General features: G+C 39.7%; 1 protein-coding gene and 1 pseudogene across 2 annotated transcripts in view; one reads left to right on the forward strand and one right to left on the reverse strand.

The window, feature by feature from the left end:
- Positions 1-6,104: 6,104 nt before the first annotated feature.
- MEIKIN (meiotic kinetochore factor) overlaps positions 6,105-23,153 on the reverse strand; it is a 64,581-nt gene continuing 47,532 nt past the window's right edge. The window contains exons 13-14 of one of the 2 annotated variants that reach the window (XM_053672770.1): positions 15,004-15,127; positions 6,105-6,288 (exon numbers count right to left, since the gene is read on the reverse strand). In XM_053672770.1, coding sequence (XP_053528745.1) covers positions 6,257-6,288; positions 15,004-15,127 — 156 coding nt within the window. In that variant the 3' untranslated portion in view covers positions 6,105-6,256. Of the gene's footprint in view, positions 6,289-10,087; positions 10,195-15,003; positions 15,128-23,153 lie in introns of those variants that run through there. The other variant, XR_008392904.1, reaches the window with a different exon arrangement.
- LOC119037622 (arf-GAP domain and FG repeat-containing protein 1-like) lies at positions 19,566-21,288 on the forward strand (annotated as a pseudogene).

Consider the following 23,153-nt stretch of genomic DNA (forward strand, 5'->3'; position numbering starts at 1 on the left):
GTGCCTTCTGGCTTTTTCCAAAACTAAAATTACCTTCAAAAGGGAAGAGACTTTAGACCATTGACAAAATTCAGGAAATATGACAGGGCAGCTGATGGCAACTTGGAAGGACTGTGTGACATCCCAAGGTGCCTACTTTGAAGGGGACTGAGTTGTCATTTTCCTATGTAAAATGTTCCTTGTATCTTGTATTTTCTTCAATAAATGTCTATTTTTCATAGTACATGTCTGGATACTTTCTGGACACACCTTATACGTACAGAAGCCAACATCAGAGAAAGAAATTAGGAGTCATCAGCTCATACGCAGAATTTAATATAGTAGAATAGATGAGTTTATATGTCAAGAATGTGTATATACAGAAGAGGGTCCAGAACTAAGACTCCAAACAGATTACACAGGTTTTAAAGAGAAGGACACAGCAAAGAAGAATGAGAAGGAGCAGTAGTAAATCAAGATAAGAAAATGTCCCCCAAACAACGGATCAACTGTGTTCAATGTTGCTGAAAATTGAAGATTTGTCAACATGTGTATCTTGACAAAAACAGTTTTAATAGAATCACATGAGCAAAAGCCCGAATGGAGTAGGTTCCAAAAAGAAAGGGTAGAGAGGAAGAAGTAAAGCAAATATAAACACCTTCTCTTTTTGCTGAGATAGGAAGAAAAACAGAAATAAGGATTGAAAGGCAATCAGAAGAGAAAAAATTGGGTTTCCTCTTTCTTTGTTAAGATGGAAAATTATACAGAATTTTGTATGCTACTGGAAATAATCTAAGAGAGATGATGAAATAAAGCACCTACTATGTTATAGGGGCTAAGAATGCATCAACAAACAAAACAGGTACAACCTTCACCCCTAAGAAACTAACAAGTAAATAAGGAAAAAAGTTATTACAGATTGTGATCAGTGTTTTTAAGAAATCAAACTTTTACCTTCAATATGAAATAAATAGGCTTCGATTCCTCTCCTGGAATTCTATTAGACATATACAAGACGTCCAGTCAAGATGGAGGTTCATCTTTTCACACAATCACACCAAAAATCACAACTAAACTATGAAACAATTATCACCAAGAATCTCAGAAAATCAAGTTTTATGGAAATCTGACAACCAAGGAATTAAATAAGTCACATTCATCCAGATGAGCAGGAAGGGCAGAGAGGTGGAGATGCACCAAGAGGTGGAGACTCAGATTGGGTGGTGCCCCACCCACATGTAGTGGGTAAAAATTGAAATAAAAACCTGACTCCTGGGGTATCCCAGCTCCACCCCAGACAACCCAGCCCAGGGTTCCAGTGCCAAAAAGATAAGTCTCCAAAACTTCTGACTATAAAATCAGTGGGTGTTGATGCAGCAGAAGAAACTACGGGAGTCTCAGGAGTTTTCTCTTAAAGGCCTGCAACAGATTTAGGACTATGCAGAATCACTCCCTCTAGGCTATGGCACCAGGGCAGCAGTTGGAAGGGCACTGGTGGCACACAGGGAGAAACTGAAGTGTCTGGCATCAGGAGAAGTGCTAGGAGACAGTGTCCTCCTGGACAAAACTCCAGAGTCCAGGCAGCAGCCATTGCCCTCTTTCTGAGCCCTTCCCCAAACAGAGCCACAGAGCAGCAACACCATATTGGAGACTCCATCAACCTAGTTTACACAGATTGCTCTGCCTCAGCAATTACCTAAGGCTCTGCCCCATCCAACTTACCATTGCGCTCTTCTACAGTAGGCCACGCATCAAAGCAGCTCTACCTAATACACAGAAACAAACAGGGAGGCTGCCAAAATGAGGAGACAAAGAAACATGGCTCAAATGAAAGAACAGAACAAAACTCCAGAAAAAGAACTGAACAAAATGGAGATAAACAATCTACCAGATCCAGAGTTCAAACCACTAGTTATTAAGATACTCAAGGAACTCACTGGGTACTTCAACAGCATGAAAAAGACTCAGGCAGAAATGACAGTTACACTAAGTGAAATCAAGAAAAATTTACAGGGAATCAACAGTGGAGTGGATGAAGCTGAGAATCAAATCAGTGATTTGGAACATAAGGAATAAAAAAACATTCAATCATCAAGAAGAAAATAAAAAACATCAAGAAGAAAAAAAATCCAACAAAACAAAGACAGAATAAGTAACCTCTGGGACAACAAATGTACCAACATTCAAATCATAGAGGTGGCAGAAGGAGAAGAGAAAGAGCAAGAAATTGAAAACTTATTTGAAAAAATAATTAAAGAAAACTTCCCTAATTTAGTGAAGAAAATAGACATACAAGTCCAGGAAGCACAGAGAATCCCAAACAAGATGGGCACAAAGAGGAGCACACCAAGACACATTATAATTAAAATGCCAAAGATCAAAGATAAAGAGAGAATCTTAAAAGCAGCAAGAGAAAAGCAGAGAGTTACCTACAGAGAAATTCCCATAAGACTGCTAGCTGATTTCTCAAAACAAACTTTGCAGGCTAGAAGGGACTGGCAAAAAAGTATTCAGAGTGATGAAAAGCAAGAACCTACAACCTAGATTACGCTATCCAGCAAAGCTATCATCTAGAATCAAAGGGCAGATAAAAAGTGCTTCACAGACTAGGTAAAGCTAAAGGAGTTCATCATCACTATATTATTACATGAAATGTTAAAGGGACTTGTTTTAAAAAAAGAAGATCAAAGCTATGAATATTAAAATGGTCATAAATTCACAATTATCAACAACTGAATCTAAAAAACAAACTACAGAAAACAAGCAGAACAGAAACAGAACTATAGATATGGAGATCATTAGGAGGATTATCAGTTGGGAGGGGAAAAGGGGGAATGGGAGCAAAGATGCAGGAGTTAAAAAGTATAAATTGGTAGGTGCAGAATATACATGGATATGTTAAGAGCATAGGAAATGGAGTAGCCAAAGAATTTACATGCATGACCCATGGACATGAACTAAGTGAGGGAGGATGGCCAGAGGGAATGGGGGGTGCCTGGTGTAGGGGGGCAAAGTGGGAAACCTTGGGACAACTGTAATAGCATAATCATAATAAAATACTAAATAAAGTCTGTTTTCTCTGGTATAAGTATTGCTACGTCAGCTCTTTTTTTCCATTTTCATGAAATATCTTTTTCCATTCCTTTAATTTCAGTCTGTGTGGGATTTTCAAACTGAAGTGAGTTTCTTGCAGGCAGCATATGGGAGCATCTTTGTTTTCTTATCCATTCAACCACAGTATGTCTTTTGATTAAAGCATTTAATCCATTTACATGTATTTTTAAAATATATTTTATTGATTATGCTATTACAGTTATCTCATTTCCCCCCTTCACTCCCCTCTGCCCTGCACACCCCTTCCCACCCACATGCCTCCTCTTTAGTTCATGTCCATGGGTCGTACATGTAAGTTCTTTGGCTTCGACATTTCCCATACTATTCTTACCCTCCCCCTGTCTATTTTCTATATATCATCTATGCTACTTATTCTCTGTACCTTTTCTCCCTCTCTCCCCCTCCCATTCCCCTGCTGATAACCTTCCATGTGATCTCCATTTCTGTGGTTCTGTTCCTGTTCTAGTTGTTTGCTTTTGTTTTTGTTTTAGGTGTGGTTGTTAATAACTGTGAGTGTGCTGTCATTTTACTGTTCGTATTTTTTATCTTCTTTTTCTTAAATAAATCCCTTTAACATTTCATATAATAAGGGCTTGGTGATGATAAACTCCTTTAACTTGACCTTATCTGAGAAGGACTTTATCTGTCCTTCCATTCTAAATGAAAGTTTTGCTGGGTAGAGTCATCTTGGATGTAGCTCCTTGCCTTTCATGACTTGGAATACTTCTTTCCAGCTCCTTCAGGACCCTTCAGGAGCTGGAAAGAAGTATTCCAAGTCATGAAAGGCAAGGGCCCACCTTTGGTGGTAATGAACTCCTTTAACTTTTCTTAACAAAATAAATGAAGAAAAAGCAGAAACAAACTCATAGATAAAGAGAACATTCTGAGTGTTGCTAGATGGGAGGGGGTTGGGAGGATGGGTGAAAAAGAGGAAGGGATTTGAAAGTACAAATTGGTAGTTATAAAATAGTCATGGGGATGTAAAGTACAGCATAGGGAATACAATCAATAATATTAACAATGTATGGTGCCACATAGGTACTAGATTTATAGGGATGATCACCTTGTAAGTTATAGAAATGTCTAACCACTATGTTATACACTTGAAACTAATATAATATTGTATGTAAACTGTAATGAAAAACAAAAATATTTTTTAAAATTTAATGAAAATTACATTATGCCTGGTCTTTCATGCATGTTTAACTGAATTTTCTAGGTACTTGTGACCCATTTTTTTCATAAAGTATAATTTGAAAATAAAATTTTAAATGCTTAAAAATTAAATTTAATTAGTTATATGCTGAAGGGTCCAGTCTAATCACTGACTTTTTTAAGATCACAGACCATTTAAAAATGTGATGTAAACTATCTCCAGGAACAGATGAAGACCTGTTTTTGATACTCTTCCAGGGAGGCTCACGGAGAGACCGCTGAGACCTACCCACAGGTGTGCGGTAGGAGCACCCCTTCTCCTGGGACTTGTCAGCAGGAATCCTTTTTGGACCTCTCGTGTCCGCCAGAAAGCAAGCAGGCTTATTCTACTTTCCTTCCTCTTAATCATAATTAAAGTTACATCTTCCGCCCCTAAGCCTTGAACACCAATTGCAGCTCCTTTCCCCTTCCCACCTTTCCCTGCATTCTAGCTGATGATACAGAAACAAACAAACAAAAAACACTGGACTCAAATAGTCCTGCCTTGAAACTCTGGCTCTGTCGCTTTCTAAATCACATGATCCTGGCCAAGTATTTATCTCTGAGCTATATTTTCCTTTACAGCAATATGAAACTATCAAATGTTTATTTCCTCCAGCCCCACTATGCTCAGTCTAAGAATCAGGTATCATTCTTTCCTACCACCTGATTAAACTATCAAGTAATCTGTTGTAGTTCTCTTCTCCTGCCCTTGGATTACAAAGTCCTTGAAGGCAGGGAATAGGCCTTCTATTTAATTTCCTCTTCCCCTTCTGCTTATCACATTTTTGCTTTTAAAACTACAGCAAGAATTAATGATTTAGTTCAGTACTGATTTAAAACTCAGGTCTAAATTCAGTTTCAAACACCATCATTAATGATCTTTCTGCATTTCCTAAAAATTTTCCCATATTTCACCTGCAGATGAAAATGTAAAACAAAAATCACAAATAGTTTTGTTAGTGGCTTAAGGCCTTGTCAAATCATTTGCAAGAATATCTTTATGGGACTCATTTAAAAATAAATATAAGTTACATAACCTCAAATTAATTAATCACTTTAAAAATTTTCTTTCTTATGGAAACAGCTTCAAAAATTAAACTCTTATTTACTTTTATGTATTGATATAATAACATTATTAAAACTGTCACAAGTTAAAATCTCACTAACAGCTGTACTGTGTTAACTGACAACAGAATCACTGCTTTGTAAGAAGGGCATTTTTGAGATGTGAGAAGTTATAGTACCCCCCAAAAATCCTACAGACGGTATTAGCTAAAGGAGGTTGTTTGGGGATAAGGTGATATGCCACATACTTAGCATATGATTCATCTTTTCTTTATTGTTACTGTTGACACTATTGCAGACGTCCTTACTTCCCCCCACTCTGGGCCCCTCCTCCCAGCCCCCACTCCCCCTTCCCTCTGGCCATCACCACGCTGTTGTCCGCATGACTTACTGTACATATTATACAGTCCCTGCTTCAGCAAACCTTGAGTGTAGAGTTTCTTTCAGTCAGACCTGAAATTAGTTCTCTCCTCATGTGGTTTCAATTAAGTTCTGTTAAAAATAGTCTATAATATAAGCATTTTCATTTTTAGTGCTTCAACAAGTTTACTAATTTCAAACAATACAAAGGATAAACTCAGAAAAACAATGAAAGGAGGTTACACAGAGCTCTGGTGTTGGCTCTTTATAAATAGTTGAAATCATCTATTTAGTGTACATATAAACTATTTTTTCTTATTTTACAATACAAATACATATATTTAAGAAGCATACAGAAAACTGTTTCTCTCTTATCTGAATAAGTGTAATTTGTCAGAATCTCAGAATTTTAACACTAGGATATAACACAAACAGAGAAGTCTGATTTTTGAATTTGATATAATTTCAGGCAGACATTCTGCTTTATGGACTTTGACTTCACATTCATGTCTTCAATGTGGTGAAAATTCAGCCACAGCTGCTACATCCTGCCATTTGTTTTTATTATAATATCTGGAGGAAAAAATATAACAGTCAATTACTTCATATACATCACAAGCAGGTGTCCAATAGTTACTAATAACCAGACTGTGGGGAGAGAGCTCTTGATGTCCAGACCACTCTACTTTCACCCCATCAAGCCCTAGGAAACAAACCCAGGGACCGTTAAAAAAAAGTGCAAGGGAACAGCTGGCCCACTCCTCCCCGGACACGCTGAGGACACTCTCTTTGGAGACAGGAAAAGACCTGCTCAGGGAAAAAGCAGGTCTTTTTCCAGTGGGAAAAAGCTCAGCAGACAGCTGTCAGTGGCTATCGCAAGGCCTGTGTCTCCAGCCTTGAAACTTGGAGTAAATCACCCTTGTCCTCCTCAGCCACCACCCAAGCTGAAGCCCCACACATTTCCCCGTCCATCCTTCCTCTGCATTTTCCTACTCTTTGTTTTAACTGAGCCCAGATTCTTCCCAATACAGGATTCTGGGGCTTCCCCCCGCCAATCTTGTACCCAGAGATCCAGAGTGGAACCAGCTTTACTTATTTCTATTGTCACTTTCATATGATACACCTCACCTCCTGACCTAATCAGCCTATTTATGTCAATGGTTCTCAAACTTTGTTGTACCCTAGAATTAACTGAACTTTTAAATGTCCTGCTATCCAGGCCACACTCCATAGCAATTTGATCAGAATCTCTGGGCAAGGGACTCAAATATCCAGGAAAGTCTGATGTGCAGCTGAGTTTGAACACCAGAGACCTACACCTTTGCCATCAAAGTGTGGTCCAGGGACGAGTAACATCATCAACACCCCAGAGTTTATTAGAATCTTGGACTTCCTTTCAGACACAGTGAATCAAAATCTCCATTTTAAACAAGATCCTCAAGCAATTCTCATAAGCACATTAAAATTCGGGAAGCGCTGGCTATTCTACCCTTTCTACTCCTCATTATTGTTCTTTACTGACCTCAGACACTGCTCATTTATTAAAGAATTTGGCAACAGTCACCCTCTCCACTCCAAATTTTGATGAACTTCCCAAGCTGGTAATCATCCCACCCAACCACAGACTCAGCTACCCCTCCTCAGCCTTAATATATACACCTGAAGCCATGCCCGGTGTTCTCCCCTGACATCACCTAGAATGTGTCATTTCCTCTAACTGCCCTTTCTCACTACCTTGTACCAGAACCTAATCAGTCACTAAGCCCTGGTTATCACACCAACAAACATTTTTGGTGTAAACCAGTTCTCCAATCGCAGAACTTCGGGCCAGATTGCTGACGCAGTGACCGGGGAATTTGCCTTATTTATAAATTCTGAGATATACTAGTTCAGATACCTATTTTCTCAACTTTGTTCATCATAACTTTTGTAAATCTCCCACCTGATCTTTCTGCTTCTAGGCTCACTTCTTCCCAAGATACCTCCACATTTATAGCCAGAATGATCTAATTACAGAGCAATCTCACCGGGATAAAATCAAAATCAGTATGACTTAGGTGGCTCTCCACAACCTGACCCCTGACCACTACTCACAGCTGAGTCTCAGAGTGTCCAATCTCCATTTCAGCTGAACATAACTACCTTCAGTTCCTTAACTACCCAAGGGTGCTTCAGGCCTCTGTGTGTTTATTGATGCTGGTGTTCAGGATGCCCCCAAGGACTTCAGATCATCCTGCAGAGCATTTCCCACCTTCCCCACGTATCCCAAAGGGTCCTACATAGAGCTCTATGAAGGCATCATGCCTCCATTGGACTTGTTTTATATATCTGATTTCCTCTACGAGACTACAAACTTCAAAGGACAACTATGGATTATTTCAATATTATTTGCAACTAACTGTGTCTAGCATATGACATCAACTCAATAAATGTTTGCTGAATAAAACAGTAAACTGCAGAGCTTTTTCCTTTTATTCTATAGCTACATGACACCAAATCAACAGTCTTAAAAGGTTTCCATGATGTCAAACTAGTTAGATTTCTTTTTCCCCAAGGAACTGACTAGCATACTTCACCTCTGCATTTGTAGTAGATCACTGGGTCTGTGTCAAAGACTACACACACTTACCTGGTATATTCTTCGTATGTGATGGCATAACCAAATTTATTATCAAATACAATAACCACATAATATATCTTAGGCTTTCTGCAATTTAATGAAAACAAAGGAATCAAAGTTTTCAAAGGGGGAAGGGAAATATAGTGAGCTAGAACTTCAGAAATTAGCCTAGCCTATAGAAGCAAACAATAAGTATTGCATAATGAGTGATTATTATATGTCAGACACTTTACATAGGTCATCTCTAATCCTTGCAACTATTCTATAAGGCAAGGCTACTATTAATGACAATTTTACAGACAAGAGGGTAAAATTCAGAGGATTTAAGGAATTGCTCACGTGACAGAGTTAGATTTGGATTTAGAAATGTCCTAATCTTTTTTTTAAGAACAAGAGAGGTTGTGGGGAGGGAGGGAAAGAAACATCAATGTGTGAAAGATACATGGTTGCCTCTCATACCTCCCCATCTGGAGACCAGGCCCACAATCCAGGCATGTGCCCTGACTGAGAATCGAGCCAGCAACCTTTCAGTTCAGAGGCCAGCATTCAATTCACTGAGCCACACCAGCCAGTTTCTCTGTGTGTGTGTGTGTGTGTGTGGGTGGGTGGGTGGGTGGGTGGTGTGTGTGTGTGTGTGTGGTGGTGCTTTCCTACTCTTAACTGACTTCTACTACCATCCCTCAGATACTCAAATCTCTTAGTACCTCATTTCTGCATGATACTTCTACCTGCTATTATTATCTAAAAAATATAAACTTTCACTATTACATATATTTTATATAAATGTACAAAATAAAGGCTGTTATCCAATTTTTAGTTTGAGATAGAAATGTATAACATGCCATTTATCACCTCTTTTGAAGATAAAAAAAATAGAAATCTTAAAATCTTACTACAAGAATAGCCACAGATTTGTTAATTTTCCAAAAGGTATTGTTAGCTTGAAAGTCTTCCCTGACATTTATTTCAAAGCAAAGCTCTGTGTTCCAGCAGTGCCTCCTTCCATTCCCAGTTTATCACCTCCCAGAGAAGACTGTGGGGTTTATCTCACCACTAGTCTGCAAACCCTGGAGGGCTAATGCTGTGCTTTATCACCAGGTAATTCTATGATGCCTACTACATGTATGTTGGTTAAAGTGCCAATATTTTAGATATCCATTGCTAGTAACTGTAAGAAGTACTAAGCTATTATTGTCCCAACCTCTTCTAGGCAAAAAAAAAACAAAACAAAACCCTGAAACAAAAACACAAACCAAACCAAACAACAACAAACAACTCTGTTCAAACAGAATACAGAAGCCCAATGTATAAAGCAAAGAGAGGCAAAACTGCTCTGTCTGGATGAACTAGGAAGCTCAGAGCCCTATCTACTCTACCTCCCCTGACCTCTAGACCCCTATTTCACAGCCACCCAGTTAAACTACTGAGAATCAAGAAAGCTAAGTTGTAGTTTTTATTCTCCCAGTAATCAGCTGTGTGAACTTGGGCAAGTCACTTATTGATCTGGCTAGGTCATTTTTGTTATGTAAAGTGAGCAAAAGAGACTAGATCATCATATAGTTCTCAAATGTCAGTGCTTGTTGGAATCACTTTGAGAACATATCAAATTGCAGGCTCCTATGCCTTATCTCTAGGGAGTGTTGTTTACCAGGTCTGCAGTGATTCTGATGCAGGTGGTCAGAGAAATCTTGGACTAGATGTTTCCTAAGGCCTCTGCTATCTAGCTGTCACCATTCTTGGAGCTCTGCTTACCCACATACGTCCTCCATCAATCTCTTTTGGACTCCTCCAGTGGTTCACTTTCACCAAATCTGCTCTTTAATCAGCAGAGTGCCAGTCATTAGTGAACATGCAGCATACTGAACAGGATTCCTAGTCCATCAAAAGTGAGCTTCACCCTGTAGTGCTGATTAGATTACTGCCAAACTAGCTAAAACGTTAAATGCCAGAACTAAAAATAGGCTGCTGCATGTTTAAAATAACATGATCACTAGTTAGCTTGGAGCCTTGCTATTTTTACTAAAGGAAAGGCAGAGACAGTGGCCAGAGGTTGAAAAGAAATTAATTACCTAAATAAGAAGTCTCATAAATGAGGTGAGAGCCTAGAAAAAAGCCAGAAGGTGGCACAATTGATTCAACTTGTATCAGTGGGTCTCTGAGAATTAAACTAAAAACTTTTATCTGAACACTCAAATGTACTTTCCAGACAAACCTCAAACAGTGACATTACTTGATGTCAGAAACCAGTATGAAGGCCAGAGAGATCAAATTAAGAGAAGTTTCTCTTTTTTATTTTGTAACTTTTTATTGAAGGATAGCATACACACAGAAATGTACACATGTGTGTACTATACAACTCCATGGGTTTTCATAAACAATATGTACCAATATAATCAACATCCAGGTAATAAAACAAAATACTACCAGCATCCTAGAATTCCCTCTCATAACCCTTCCCAGTTACTACCCAGTCTCCAACAAGGATATCCACTATAGTGATTCCCATCTTAGTTTAATTTTGCCTAGTTTTGTACTAAATATAAGTAATATTAAATGTACTTTATTGTGCTTGGCTCCTTATATAAGATTCATCAATATTGTTGCATGTAACTGTACATCGTTGACTCTCACCGCTATATGGCACTTCAATGCATGAATATACCACAGTTTACTTATCCGTTACACTGCTGATGGGCATCTGGATAGCTTCCAGTTTGGGGCTATTACCAACATTGCTGTTATGAACATTCTAGTATAAATCTTTCAATGAACATATGTATTATAGTTGGATATATTCCTGGAAGTGGAAGTGCTGGGTCTCCAGGTTCCAGGGAAATGGAATTGCTGGGTCTCTTCCTACCTCAGTGAAATTTCTGGGAGTCCAGTGAAATGAGAAATATGCTCCTGATGTAAAGGGTAGGTTGTTGTACCTGGCTCTTCCTATAGCCAAAAAAGAGGCCCAATACCTAAGGGTCTTTTTGAGAGTTTTGGAGCCAACATATTCCTCATTTCTGTGTACTTCTCCTAACCACTTACCAAGTGACCTAAAAAACTGCTGGTTTTGAGAGGGTCTCAGAACAAGAGAAGGCTCTGCTAGAGGTCCAAGCTACTGTGCAAGGTGCTCTGCTACTTGTACTGTATGACCCATATGATCCAATGGTATATGAAGTGTCAGTGGCTGATAGAGGTGCTGTTTGGAGCCTGTTGATGAATCACAGCACAGGTCCTTAGGATTTTGCAGCAAAGCCCTCCCATTCTTTGTAGCTAAGTAAACTCTCTTTTTGACAAAGGGTGTTTGGCCTGTTACTGGGTCTTAGTGGAGACTGAATACTTAACCATGGGCCACCAAGTTATAACAAGAGCTGAATTGCTCATTGTGAATTGTGTGTTGCCTGATGTAGTGAGCCATAAAGCTGGCTGTGAAGAGCAGCAATCCATTATCAAAAGGAAACTGTATGTATGAGATTGGGCTCAAGCAGGCCCTGAAGGCATAAGTAAGACATATAAGGAAGTGGCCCAAATGCCCATGGCTCCTGCTCCAGGTACACTGCCTTCTCTCATCCAGCCTGCACTTATGGCATCATGAGGAGTTCTCTAAAATCAGTGAACTAAAGAAAAGAAAACTCAGGCTGGGTTTACAGATGGTTCTGCATGATATGCAGGCACCACCTGAAAGGAGATGGCTAGAGTACCTAGAGCTCCTTCTCGGAGCAACCATGAAGGAAACTGGTGAGGGACAGCCTCCCAGTGGGACAGAACCTGGAGCAGTGCACCTTGTTGCTCACTTTGTTAGGAGAAAGGACCAGATGTACAATTAGATACCGAGTCATGGACTGTGGCCAAACTTGGGAAGGGCATGGCTAGAAAATTGATGACAATGGAATGTGGGAAAGAGATTCTCTGAATAGGGGAAAAAAAGAAAAAAGAAAAAACATGAACATACCTGTGTCTCATGTGAATGCTCAACAAAGGGCGAATTCAGCACAGGAGGATTTCAATAATCAAGTTGATGACTCGTCCTGTGGATACCAGTCAACCTTTCCCCCAGCCACTCCTGTCATGCCCAGTGGAGCTTATGCATGTGCTCAGCAACAGGGACTTCGCTCACCAAAGTCACCCTGGCTATAGCCACTGCAGAGTACCCAGTCTGTCAGCAGCAGAGTCCACATCTCATCTCCAGCATGGCAGCCAATCACCACTGGACCACTTCCATCACAGAAGGGGCAACATATTATTCTTACTGGAATAGATACTTAACTCCGGATATTAATCTGCCTTCCCTGCATGTAATGCTTCTGCCAAAACCACCATTCAAGGATTTATGGAATGCCTTATCTACCATAATGACATCCCACACAGCATGGATTCTGATCAAGGAACCCACTTCACAGAGAAAGAAGTGCAGCAATAGGCCCATGTTCATGGAATTCACTGGTTTTACCACGTTCCCCACCATCCTGAAGCAGCTGGCTTAACAGAATGGTGGAATGGCTTTTTGAAGACTCAGTTACAGCACCAGCTAGGGTACAATGCCTTGCAGGGCTGGGGCAAGGTTCTCCAGAGGCTGTATGTGCTCTGGACCAGCATCTAATATACAGTGCTATTTATTCCAAATTTAGACTTCAAAGGTCCAAAAATGTAGGGGTGGAAATGAAAGTGGGACCACTCAGTACTACTCCTAGTAGGCCACTACTAATACTGGTGGCCCACTAGCTAAATTTTTGTTTCTTGTTCCTGTGACCATATGCTCTATTGGTCTAGAGGCCTTAGTTCCAAAGGGAGGAATGCTTCCTCCAGGAGACGCAACAATAATTCCACTGAACTGGAAGTAGACTGCTATCTGGCCACTTAAGTCTCCTCATGCATCTGAGTCAACAAGCAAAGAAAGGAGTTACTGACTGGTTGGGGTGACCGATCCTGACCGCCAACAAAAACTGGACTACTACTCCACAGTGGGAGAATACAGGAGACCCCTTTGGGCATCCCTTAGTGTTACCACACCCTATGATCAAGGTCAGTGGAAAACTACAACCCAATCCAAGCAGGACTAGTAAAGTCCCAGACCCTTCATAAATGAGAGTTTGTGTCACCCCACCCATTAAAGAGCTATGACCAGCTGAGGTACTTGTTGAGGGCAGAGGGAATATGGAATGAGTAGCAGAGAAAGGTAATTATAAATACCAGTTAGGACCCCATGACTAATTAAGCAAATACTTTTGTTTTCTTCCCTCTCTTATGCTCATATTATTCAACATAAGATGTATTAATAATAGTTAACTTTACATCATAGTTAAGATACAGAGTAATTGAGTTTCAGAATACCAAGGTGAAGAATAAACATCTCCCAAGGACTTTGAATCTTCTTCTGGGGAAAAAGTCAGGACATTTTTGGTTATATGTAGGACAGTTGTATTATGTTAGGTGGAAGTATGACTTTGTTACTGTCTTTATTTGGAGATCAAGTATCATTTAAGAAGATGTGTATGAATGCATAATTGACATAGACTGGCCTGTGATGGTAGCTGCATGTGTCCACTTGGCTAGGTTATATCACCCAATTATATTAAAGACTAATCTTGGTGTTGCTGCAACTGACTTTACATAAAGGGGATTATCCTTGATTATGTGTGTGGGCCTCATTCAAATAGACGAAAAGCCTTAAGACAAAGCGGATTTTTCTCTGAGGAAGAAGAAATTCCTCCTGAGGACTGCATCAACATCAGCTCCTGCCCAAGAGTCTCCAGCCTGTTTAGCCAGATTTACAAATGCTCTACGTCAATTCCTGAAGTATGTGTTTACATCCTACTAGCTCTATTTCTTTGATAGAACTTGGACTGATACAGCCTCTACTATTCCCCACCAACATGCTAATGTTATCAGAGATGGAAATAGAAGTCAACTGTGTGGCCACTGTCCTTAAAAACTTCATAACCTAAAGGATATAAAAGATAAGCATTATAAATTATGTCAGGTAGTAGTATATTATAAGGTGTCAAATGAGTAGCACTGAATTAAGAACACAAGGAACTTAGAAAAGAAGAAGACCTCTGTGGATGTAAGGAGTGCTCAGAACAGGCTCTGTGGACAAAATAGGGGCAAGGATTGACGGGGTTTGACATGCAGCGGGGGAAGCAGAGAAAACCTCAACCTGGAGTCTAACAGAAAGATTGAACTCCTTTCTACCACCTGGTAGACATGATCTTGGGCAAACTGCATACTACTTTAAGCCTCAGATTCTTAATCTATAAAATGAATAGTACAAATTTGTCTATCATAAAGTCATAGTGAAAAATACATGAGATATAATAAGGTGCTTAGCTGAATGCCTTTCACAGAGAAAGTGTTCAACCAATGTTAAGTAAATACAAAAATATCTCCATACCATTAAAAAGAAGGCTACTAAAAATAAAACCTAACACTAAACTTCTAATAGTTGTAGGAGGAGTTATCTTAAATACCTTTTAAATCAATGGTATTAGTTAACTTTTCAAAAGATGAAGTATTTGATTTTCAAAAAATTATTTTAGCAACGTTTTGAAACCTGACCAAACTTATAATTTTACTATTTGCACTTGTGCAGGAACTCCCTGAGTGCATAAGGAATCTATAGGAAAACACGGTTATAGCTTTTTAACTGAAAAGTAGGCTCTGCATTCATACTACAGTACCTTGTGGAATGTCTTTAGGAAAAGAAAATTTCTTCTTCTTTACAATAACACTTTTACTTTTCACTTGTCTAGTTCCTGGTGATGCTCTAATTATACAACATATTTCTGATATGTTTGAAGGAACCTGGAAAAGAAGAAAAAGCAGACATTGTATAATTCTTTCAGGTACTATATTTGTATGTTATTTTATTTCAAAGGCCAATAGTTTTAACATCCATATTTCATAAATATTCATTAAAAGTATTTATGAAATACTTATCTACTCTGGACACTAATTGGCTTTAAAACATTTACTTATTTAATACTCACAAAAGCCAAACAAGGCAGATTACATTATCCCCATTTGTAAAATGAGAAAACTTAAGATTCTCAGAGATTAGATAACTTATTTAAGGAGAGACAAAAAGCAATGATAGAGTCGAGACTCAAGCACTCCAAAGTGGGACAGTGTTTACAAAATTTACTGAATTAAAAAAATTAATTTAATTGAGTCAAACACCAGATTTCCTTGATTTTCCAACTCAAGAAATTTTGACAATTTCTCATTAAGCAGAGAGTCTCTAGCATAAAGAAATACCATATCTTTCAAAAGTGATACATTAGTTTCTTAGTACACAAATGTAGAGATGCATTTATCCAGAGATCCTTTTTTTTTTCTTTTATTGATTCTAGAGAGAAGGGAAGTGGAGGAGAAAGAGAGGGAAAGAAACACTGATGTGAGAGGGGAATGAACCTGCAACCCAGCGCCCTGACCCGGAATCAAACCTGCAACCTTTCAGTTTGCAGGACAACACCCAACCACTGAGCCACACTGCCAGGGCGCCTCTCATTTTAAATATATTATTTTTACTTACTTTGAGAAAGAGAGGAAAGGAGGGAGAAAGAGCGTAAGAGAAACACAGACTGAGTGCCTCTCACACACCCCAACCAGGACCTGGTCCACGACCCAAGCACGTGCCCTGACTGAGAATCCAATCAGCAGCCTTTCACTTTGCATCACAATGCTGAACCAACTGAGCCACGCCTGTTGGGACAGGGCTCCTCTCACTTTAAACATAGCCTACCCAGAAACCTTCCTTGCTATAAAATTCTGTATCATCTTCAGTAGAGAACATTTGCAATTTTCCAGCCCAGCATTCATTTTCCATCCTTCCAGTACTTCCAGTTCTCTTGGGAAAACCTATTCATTCTACCAGCCTATATACCACCCCTTCTACGTGGATCAGGTGAAGATGATATTTCTGAGCCCCAAGATGGCCACAACCGCCAGCCTAGCCAATCAGTGTATTCCATGCCCCTGGACACAGTGGTTGACTCAATGACACTATCAATGGGCCAGCAGGAAGAAGAGAATGCTTGAACCTAAGGTTCCCACACTAAGCTGAAATCTTTAAAAGGGACTAAAGTGGCCCCAGATTGATACCCAACCCTAGCTACAGCTGTTGTAGTAAAAACAGGCACAAATACTCTTAGGATGATAGGACCCCCAATTTAGGTCTACGGGGCTCTTAGCAAATAAGAGCAAGAAAAATAAATGGTGAGGATCGGGAGTAATGCCAGAGTTGTCATTCAAGATTCAGCCCAGAGAATAGTTCCAAGCAGACATGATGTATAAAATACATTTTACCTCCTCCTATAATTTCACTATAACAATAAAGAAAGCACCAAACTCATCAGAAATAAAGCTATCATATATAAGGCTACATAAGAATATCGCCCTGGCTGGTGTAGCTCAGTGGATTGAGCATGGGCCTGTGAACCAGAGGATCGCGGTTCAATTCCCAGTCAGGGAACATGCCTGGGTTGCAGGCCAGTTCCCAGCAGGAGACACACAAGAGGCAACCATACATTGATATTTCTCTCCCTCTCTCCTTTTCTTCCCCTCTAAAGATAAGTAAATAAAATATTTAAAAAATAGAAGAATATCAAACAGTGGATTTAAGCCCTCAGAACAGCAGATATTAGATTGCCAAATCAGAATAGAATAACAATGTGTAACATAATTAAAGGATTAACAATTCAAATCTTACGGAAGAACGAGCATAGACTATGAGGAATGAAAAGCAGACTTGAAAAAGAAATGACTAGAACTTCTTGAAATGAAAAATAAAATCGTTGAAATAAATTTTGATGGTGGGTTTAAACAGCAGAGTAGACACAGCTAGAGAGAATTACTGAAGAACTTGCCCAGAATACAACAAATAAGTTATAAATATTAAAAAGAGGTTGAAAGATAGAAAGGATAGGAAGGGGCCTAACATATGCTGTCATTTCAGAGAGAATTAAACAGGTAACAGCCTAGAAGTTTCCCAAACTGGTGAGAGACATGAGTCCACAGATTCAGGAAGCCTAATAGTGCAAGCAAAATTAAAATTAAAAAGAATAATAAGTGAAAATACTAATTTATGTATACATTCTCGTGAAATTATAGCATAACCAAGATAAGGAGAACTTTTTAAAAAGCCAGAAAGAAAAAATGTATCAGTCCCCAAGACCTCCCTGAGGCTCAGTGATTTGCTACAAAGACTCGCAGGATTCAGAAAGTCTGTTATACCCATAGTTATGGTTTATTACAGCAAAAGGATACAGATTAAAACCAGCAAAGGAACAAGGTACATATAGTGGAGTCCAGCGGAAAAGGCCTCTAGAGCTGAATCCAGACAGACTAGCTCTGAGTTATCCTCTCCTAGTTGAAGTCACGTGAACAGCAATTACTTCTCTCAGGTGCAGCAGGTGCTGCCAACCAAGGAAGCTCAGTGAGCTCTGACTCAGACCCCAGACCCCCACAGGTCAGGCTGATACAAGGTGGCCCCAAGACTTAGGTATCAAAAACAAGTATTTACCAAAATTCCATTGTTAGGATAAACTACCTGGGTAGTTCAGGACATAAAAGATATTCTTATCAGGCAGGATACTCCGAGGTCATCTCTCGGGAGCCTTGCCACGGGACAGTCCTGCTCAATTAACCCTTTCCTGTATACATACAATTTGAAAGGAAATGACGATGAGGCTAACAAAAGAGTTGCAACAGCAATATGGAAGTCAGAAGACAGTGGAATGATAACATCAAAGAGCAGAGAGGAAAATGGCTGTCAACAAAGAAGTATGTACCCAACAGATGCAAAAAAATTGAATAAAAATTATATTCACATAAGCAAACTAGAAATACGGGAAAGACCTCAACCTTGTAAAGGATGCTGGCAGTGCTGAGTATTGTTTCTCAGAGATTTGTGGGTTTTATTGGAGAAGGTGCACTTCCTGGCCCTGTGGTTCAGTAAGGCCACATGACTATTTCTGGCCAATGAGTTTTGAGCAGAATCATGTCACTTCTAAGCCAGAACATTTAGTTACCAATGTAAGAAGACTTTCTACAGCTTTATTTTTTCTACTGGCATCATTTCTAGCATTATTCAAGATGGCTTCTCTGTTAACTGTAATGAACAATGGAGGTACAGCATGAGCAAGTAATGAACCTTTATTTAAAACCAATTTAGCTGCTAAAATTTTTTGAGTTGTTTGTTACCACATCTTATCCTTAGTACCAGTTATCTGTAAGTTGCCCAACCTTTAAACTTAATAGTGAAACTTTGAAAACAATTTTCCTTCAGATCCTGAGTATGAAATATTTTGTACTAGAAGTCTTATCCAGGATAAGTAGGTACCATTCACATGAAAAAAAAAAACCCAACACTATTATTATGCTTAGATGATACGATCGTCGACACAGAAAACCCAAAAGAATCTACAGACATATATTACCACTAGTAAGATTTAGCAGGGTTTGGGTTATACACAAATATACACAATTGTATTTTTATGTTCCATCAACAATGTTGGAAAATGTAATTTATAAAAAGACATATGTCTAACAAAAAATGCAAGATCGTTCCATTTAATAAACTCTACTGAGAAATATTAAAGAACACCTAAATAAATGAGAAGATATACCATGTTCGTTGGATAAAAGATTTAGTTCTAAAAAACAGACGACACAAAACTCAGGATAAGTTACTTATGGGAGAGTGTGAATGGAATCATAGTGAGACTCAATGGCTTTTGGAGGAGCGGTATTTATAATATTGTATTTCATTGTTAGCATGGTGGGTAGGCACAAGGGTGTTCATGTATTTTTTTCTTTAAACTATGCATATTCTCTTTTGCAAGGACACTGTATGTATATAAGGAGAAAGCAGTCAGATTCCAAGATCTACTCTCCCATTTCTTGTAACTGCTCTTTCCCAACTCAAGCAAAGGACTGGAGGATTTTTCTCTGAAAAGGGAATATAACAAATGGTTGCTCTCCAAGGGATTTCCAGCAGTTGAAAGGGGAAGCGTTCTGATAAAAGTGATACTGAGACCTCTAGTCCAAAGAGGTCTATCTATCAATATATTCTCCAAAGCTTTAAAGACTCTGCTCTCAGTAGTTCCAGCTATGCCAGTTGGTGTGGTATTGGGTCAGTTAGCCACATGCAAGCAACCCAGTTCATTTGGGGGATGCCCAGTTCCTGTGGGTGGTGCTGGTGCATGCAGACTGGAAGAAGGCCGCTGTGGCTAGGGCAGCCATGGGACAACAGACTCCCAAGATCAGTGCCTTCCAACTCCCAGCCCCACCGACTACCTCCTCCCTTTGTGCCACAGCCAAGGTGGCCAGGACCAAGCGGAAGCATGAGAAGCACCTGAAGATGCTACGGGACTTGAGCATCTTCACAGCACAGCAGAACAGAAAGTGCTTGACTGGGACCAGCACACTCCACCTACTACAATGTGCCTTGGGGTCCTTGGTCTGTACTTCTTGCTCCCAACAGACTGCCAGGGTTAAGCCCACCACACATGGTGAACTCTATCTCCATGACAATATTCACATAACAGGAAATTAAATTCCTGCAAAAACATGGAAATGAAGTCTGTGAACAGATCTGGCTAGGATTATTTGATGATAGATCTTCAGCAATTCCAGACTTCAGGGATCCAGAAAAAGTGAGAGTTCCTGCAACAAAAATATAAAAAGAAAAGATGGTATGTTTCACCAGAACTAGCCAAAGTGGTGGCATCAGTTCCATGCATCTCCTTCAGGGCCCTCTGCCAGCAGCACAAGCAGCACACCTGGGACCAGACCACCAAAATCTCTTGGGAGATTGAGCAAGAGCCTGGCACTTAAGAGCACACTTAGTCAGCCCCCTGTTGTAGGTGGCTCTCAAGGACAGCATCAGGGAAAGAAGCAGCTGGATCTTTTAAATGATCTTGGCTCATACATATTTGCTGCTCTGGCTCCTCAGTCAATGGCTACAGCCAAAATTGTGAACTTGGCATATTCCAACAGTTATGCAGCTCAGAACTCTGCAAATGCAGATTTTGCAAATTTTGATGCATTTGGACAGTCTAGCGCGGTTCCTGTAATTTGGGAGGTTTCACATAGCAAGTCACGTTCCTTTTCATCCCCAAACTACAGGCAGAAGTGCTGGATGAGTAAATGTTACTTTTGTTCATTTTGGTAACTTCCCCAAATCCTCCAGTGCTGATTTTGGAACTTGCAGTATCTCTCAGACTCATCAAACAGCATCAGCTGTTAATAAAGTTTCAACAAATAAAGTTGGTCTACAGACAGCAGACACGTATGCAGCACTTGCTAATTTAGACAATATCCTCAGTGCTGGGCAAGGTGGTGATCAGGGAGAAGGGTGGCTTTGGGACCACAGGTAAAGCTCTTGTTGGTCCTGTGGTTTCAGTTCCCAGTCAGTCAAGTGCACCTGCAGACAAGTACACAGCCCTGGAAGAAGCAGACAGCATTTTCAGCTCTGCAGCCACCTCCAGTAATGCATCTACTTTCCACACGAAATACTAGCAGCATGTTTTTGGAACAGTGCCAGTGGGTGCTTCTCCACAAACAAGCCTGCTTCTGCAAGTGTGCCTGCTCCCTTTGGAGCTACGTCTTCCACAAACCCATCTGTTGCTGCTGGTGGTCTTTCTGTGGCATCTTCTGCAAATCCATTTCAGATCAATGCCAGAGGAGAAACAGCAGTGACCTTTGGCACTGCATTTGTGAGCATCCCTACATTCCCTATTCCCGCTCCCTGTAGTCTTCCCACCAGTCTGAGTGGCAGCTTTCAGAAGGCTGCCTTCCTAGCCCAAGTAGTGTTTCCTCAATGGACAGATGCTCAACAGCCCAATGGTGCAGGTTTTGCAGCATTTGGGCAAACAAAGCCAGTGGTAACCCCTTTTGGTCAAGTTGTAGTTGCTGAAGTATCCAGTAATCCAACAGGAAATTCATCCACCAATCCTTTCTGATAGCCTTATACAGACATTTTACTTGAACAGACTTTTACATGGTCACATTACATCTTTCCACCTCTTGCACTATTGTTTTGTTTCACTGATCTTAGCTTGAAACACAGGAGAAGTCTTTTAAAAGCCTGCATTTTGTATTAAACACCAGGAGATATGTGTAAAACAGAGGACTCCAGTAGCAACTTTATTTATTTAAGAGGAGAAAGAGAGGGAGAGAAACATCGATGTGCCAGAGAAACAATTGGTTGCCTCTTACACGCCCCCAACTGGGGACCTGGCCCACAACCCAGGTACGTGCCCTGACTGGGAATCACAGTCTTTCAGATTGAAGGCCAGCACCCAATTCACTGAGCCACACCAGCCAGGGCTCCAGTAACAATTTTAAAGCTGTGAATTAGCAGAAAAGGTACTAGTATCCTATATATTAAAAATTGGCTAGTTATTGCCCTGGCCAGTGTAGTTCAATGTTTGAAGTGTCATCCTGTAACCAAAAGGTTGTAGGTTTGATACCTAGTCAGGGAACATGCCCAGACTGCATGTTTATCCCCGGTCTAGGTGTGGACAGGTGTGACACCCTGTCCTGGTTTGGTGCCTGTGAAGGCAACCAAGTGATGCTTCTCTCACAGTGATGTTTCTCTCCCTTCCTCTCTCTCTGTAAAAAAAAGAATGAAAATGTCTTTGGGTAAGGATTTTTTAAAAGTCATCTAATATTAAGTTCTTGCAGATACCATGTTCATAATGCTGCAGAACTATACATTTTTTCTTAGAAAGTAGCTATTTGTGCATATAAATATTTGTTAACTTTCAATATTTTGTTATATAAAAAAAATAATACTGGGGAAATAGATCAGTTAGGTGCTGTCATATATCTTAGAATACATAACCTAAAATCGTTTGAAGCATTGCAACGGGAAAGTTACAAGGTCAAAATTGGAAGGTTTTATTTATTCTTGAATTTTTTCCTTTCTGAAGAGCTCTTCTTTTTATACCTGCCTAAATTCTTTAAAAATGTAGAAGGATACCTGTCTGCACAATAAAGCTGATTATGTTTTGCTAGTCTGCATGTGAGAAAAGTAAATATTAGGGGAAAAAGATTCTGCTCTCAGCAGTCCAAAAGGAAAGATCTAATGTTGCTGATGTAATTACAAGGCTCAGGCATACGATCCTGCAATAAAATTCATAGTCAACGAAGGCCCACCCAGGAGTTACAGTGTCCAGTTAGGTTTTTAAAAACACAGTCATAAATATGAGTAGATAGATGAGTAATTAATACAACAGATAAGGAAAGAAAAGAGAGAGAGAGCAAGTGAGAGCCAAGAAAAGAGAAAAAGACAGAAGAGAAGAGACAAAATAAAACAAAAAGAAAAGAAGGATGCACCTTGGAGAAAACAGACTACAGAAGTGACAGAAAACATCAAGATTAATGAACTAACACTGGAAAATTGGACAAGCATAAACCAAGTACATTAAAGTAAAGGAGCATCCAGAGGACAAAAGGGGCTCTTGTGCACTATAAAATATTGTAACACCCTGACCCTGTGGGTCAGTTGGCTGAGCATCATCCTGAAAAAGCACAAGGTCATCCCTCTGATCCCAGTATAGGCCTGAGTTGCAGGCTAGGTCCCCAGTTGAGGGTGTGCAAGAGGCACCCAACTGACATTTCTCGCCCTTTCCCAACTCTCTCTAAAAATAAATAAATAAAATATTTTTAAAGTATTGTAACATAGATGCAAAATCTTTAACATAAGATTCGGAAGGTAAAATTGAGGGGCTCTCCCAGAGAATAAAACTAAAGGATAAAGAGGGTTTTTTTTAAAAGATAAGGAGATGAGAGGACCAGTATAGAAAGTCCATATCCAAATAGT

This window comes from Artibeus jamaicensis, unplaced genomic scaffold, assembly GCF_021234435.1.
Source record: "Artibeus jamaicensis isolate MK-2021 breed Jamaican fruit bat unplaced genomic scaffold, CSHL_Jam_final contig_786, whole genome shotgun sequence".
Classification (NCBI taxonomy): domain Eukaryota; kingdom Metazoa; phylum Chordata; class Mammalia; order Chiroptera; family Phyllostomidae; genus Artibeus; species Artibeus jamaicensis.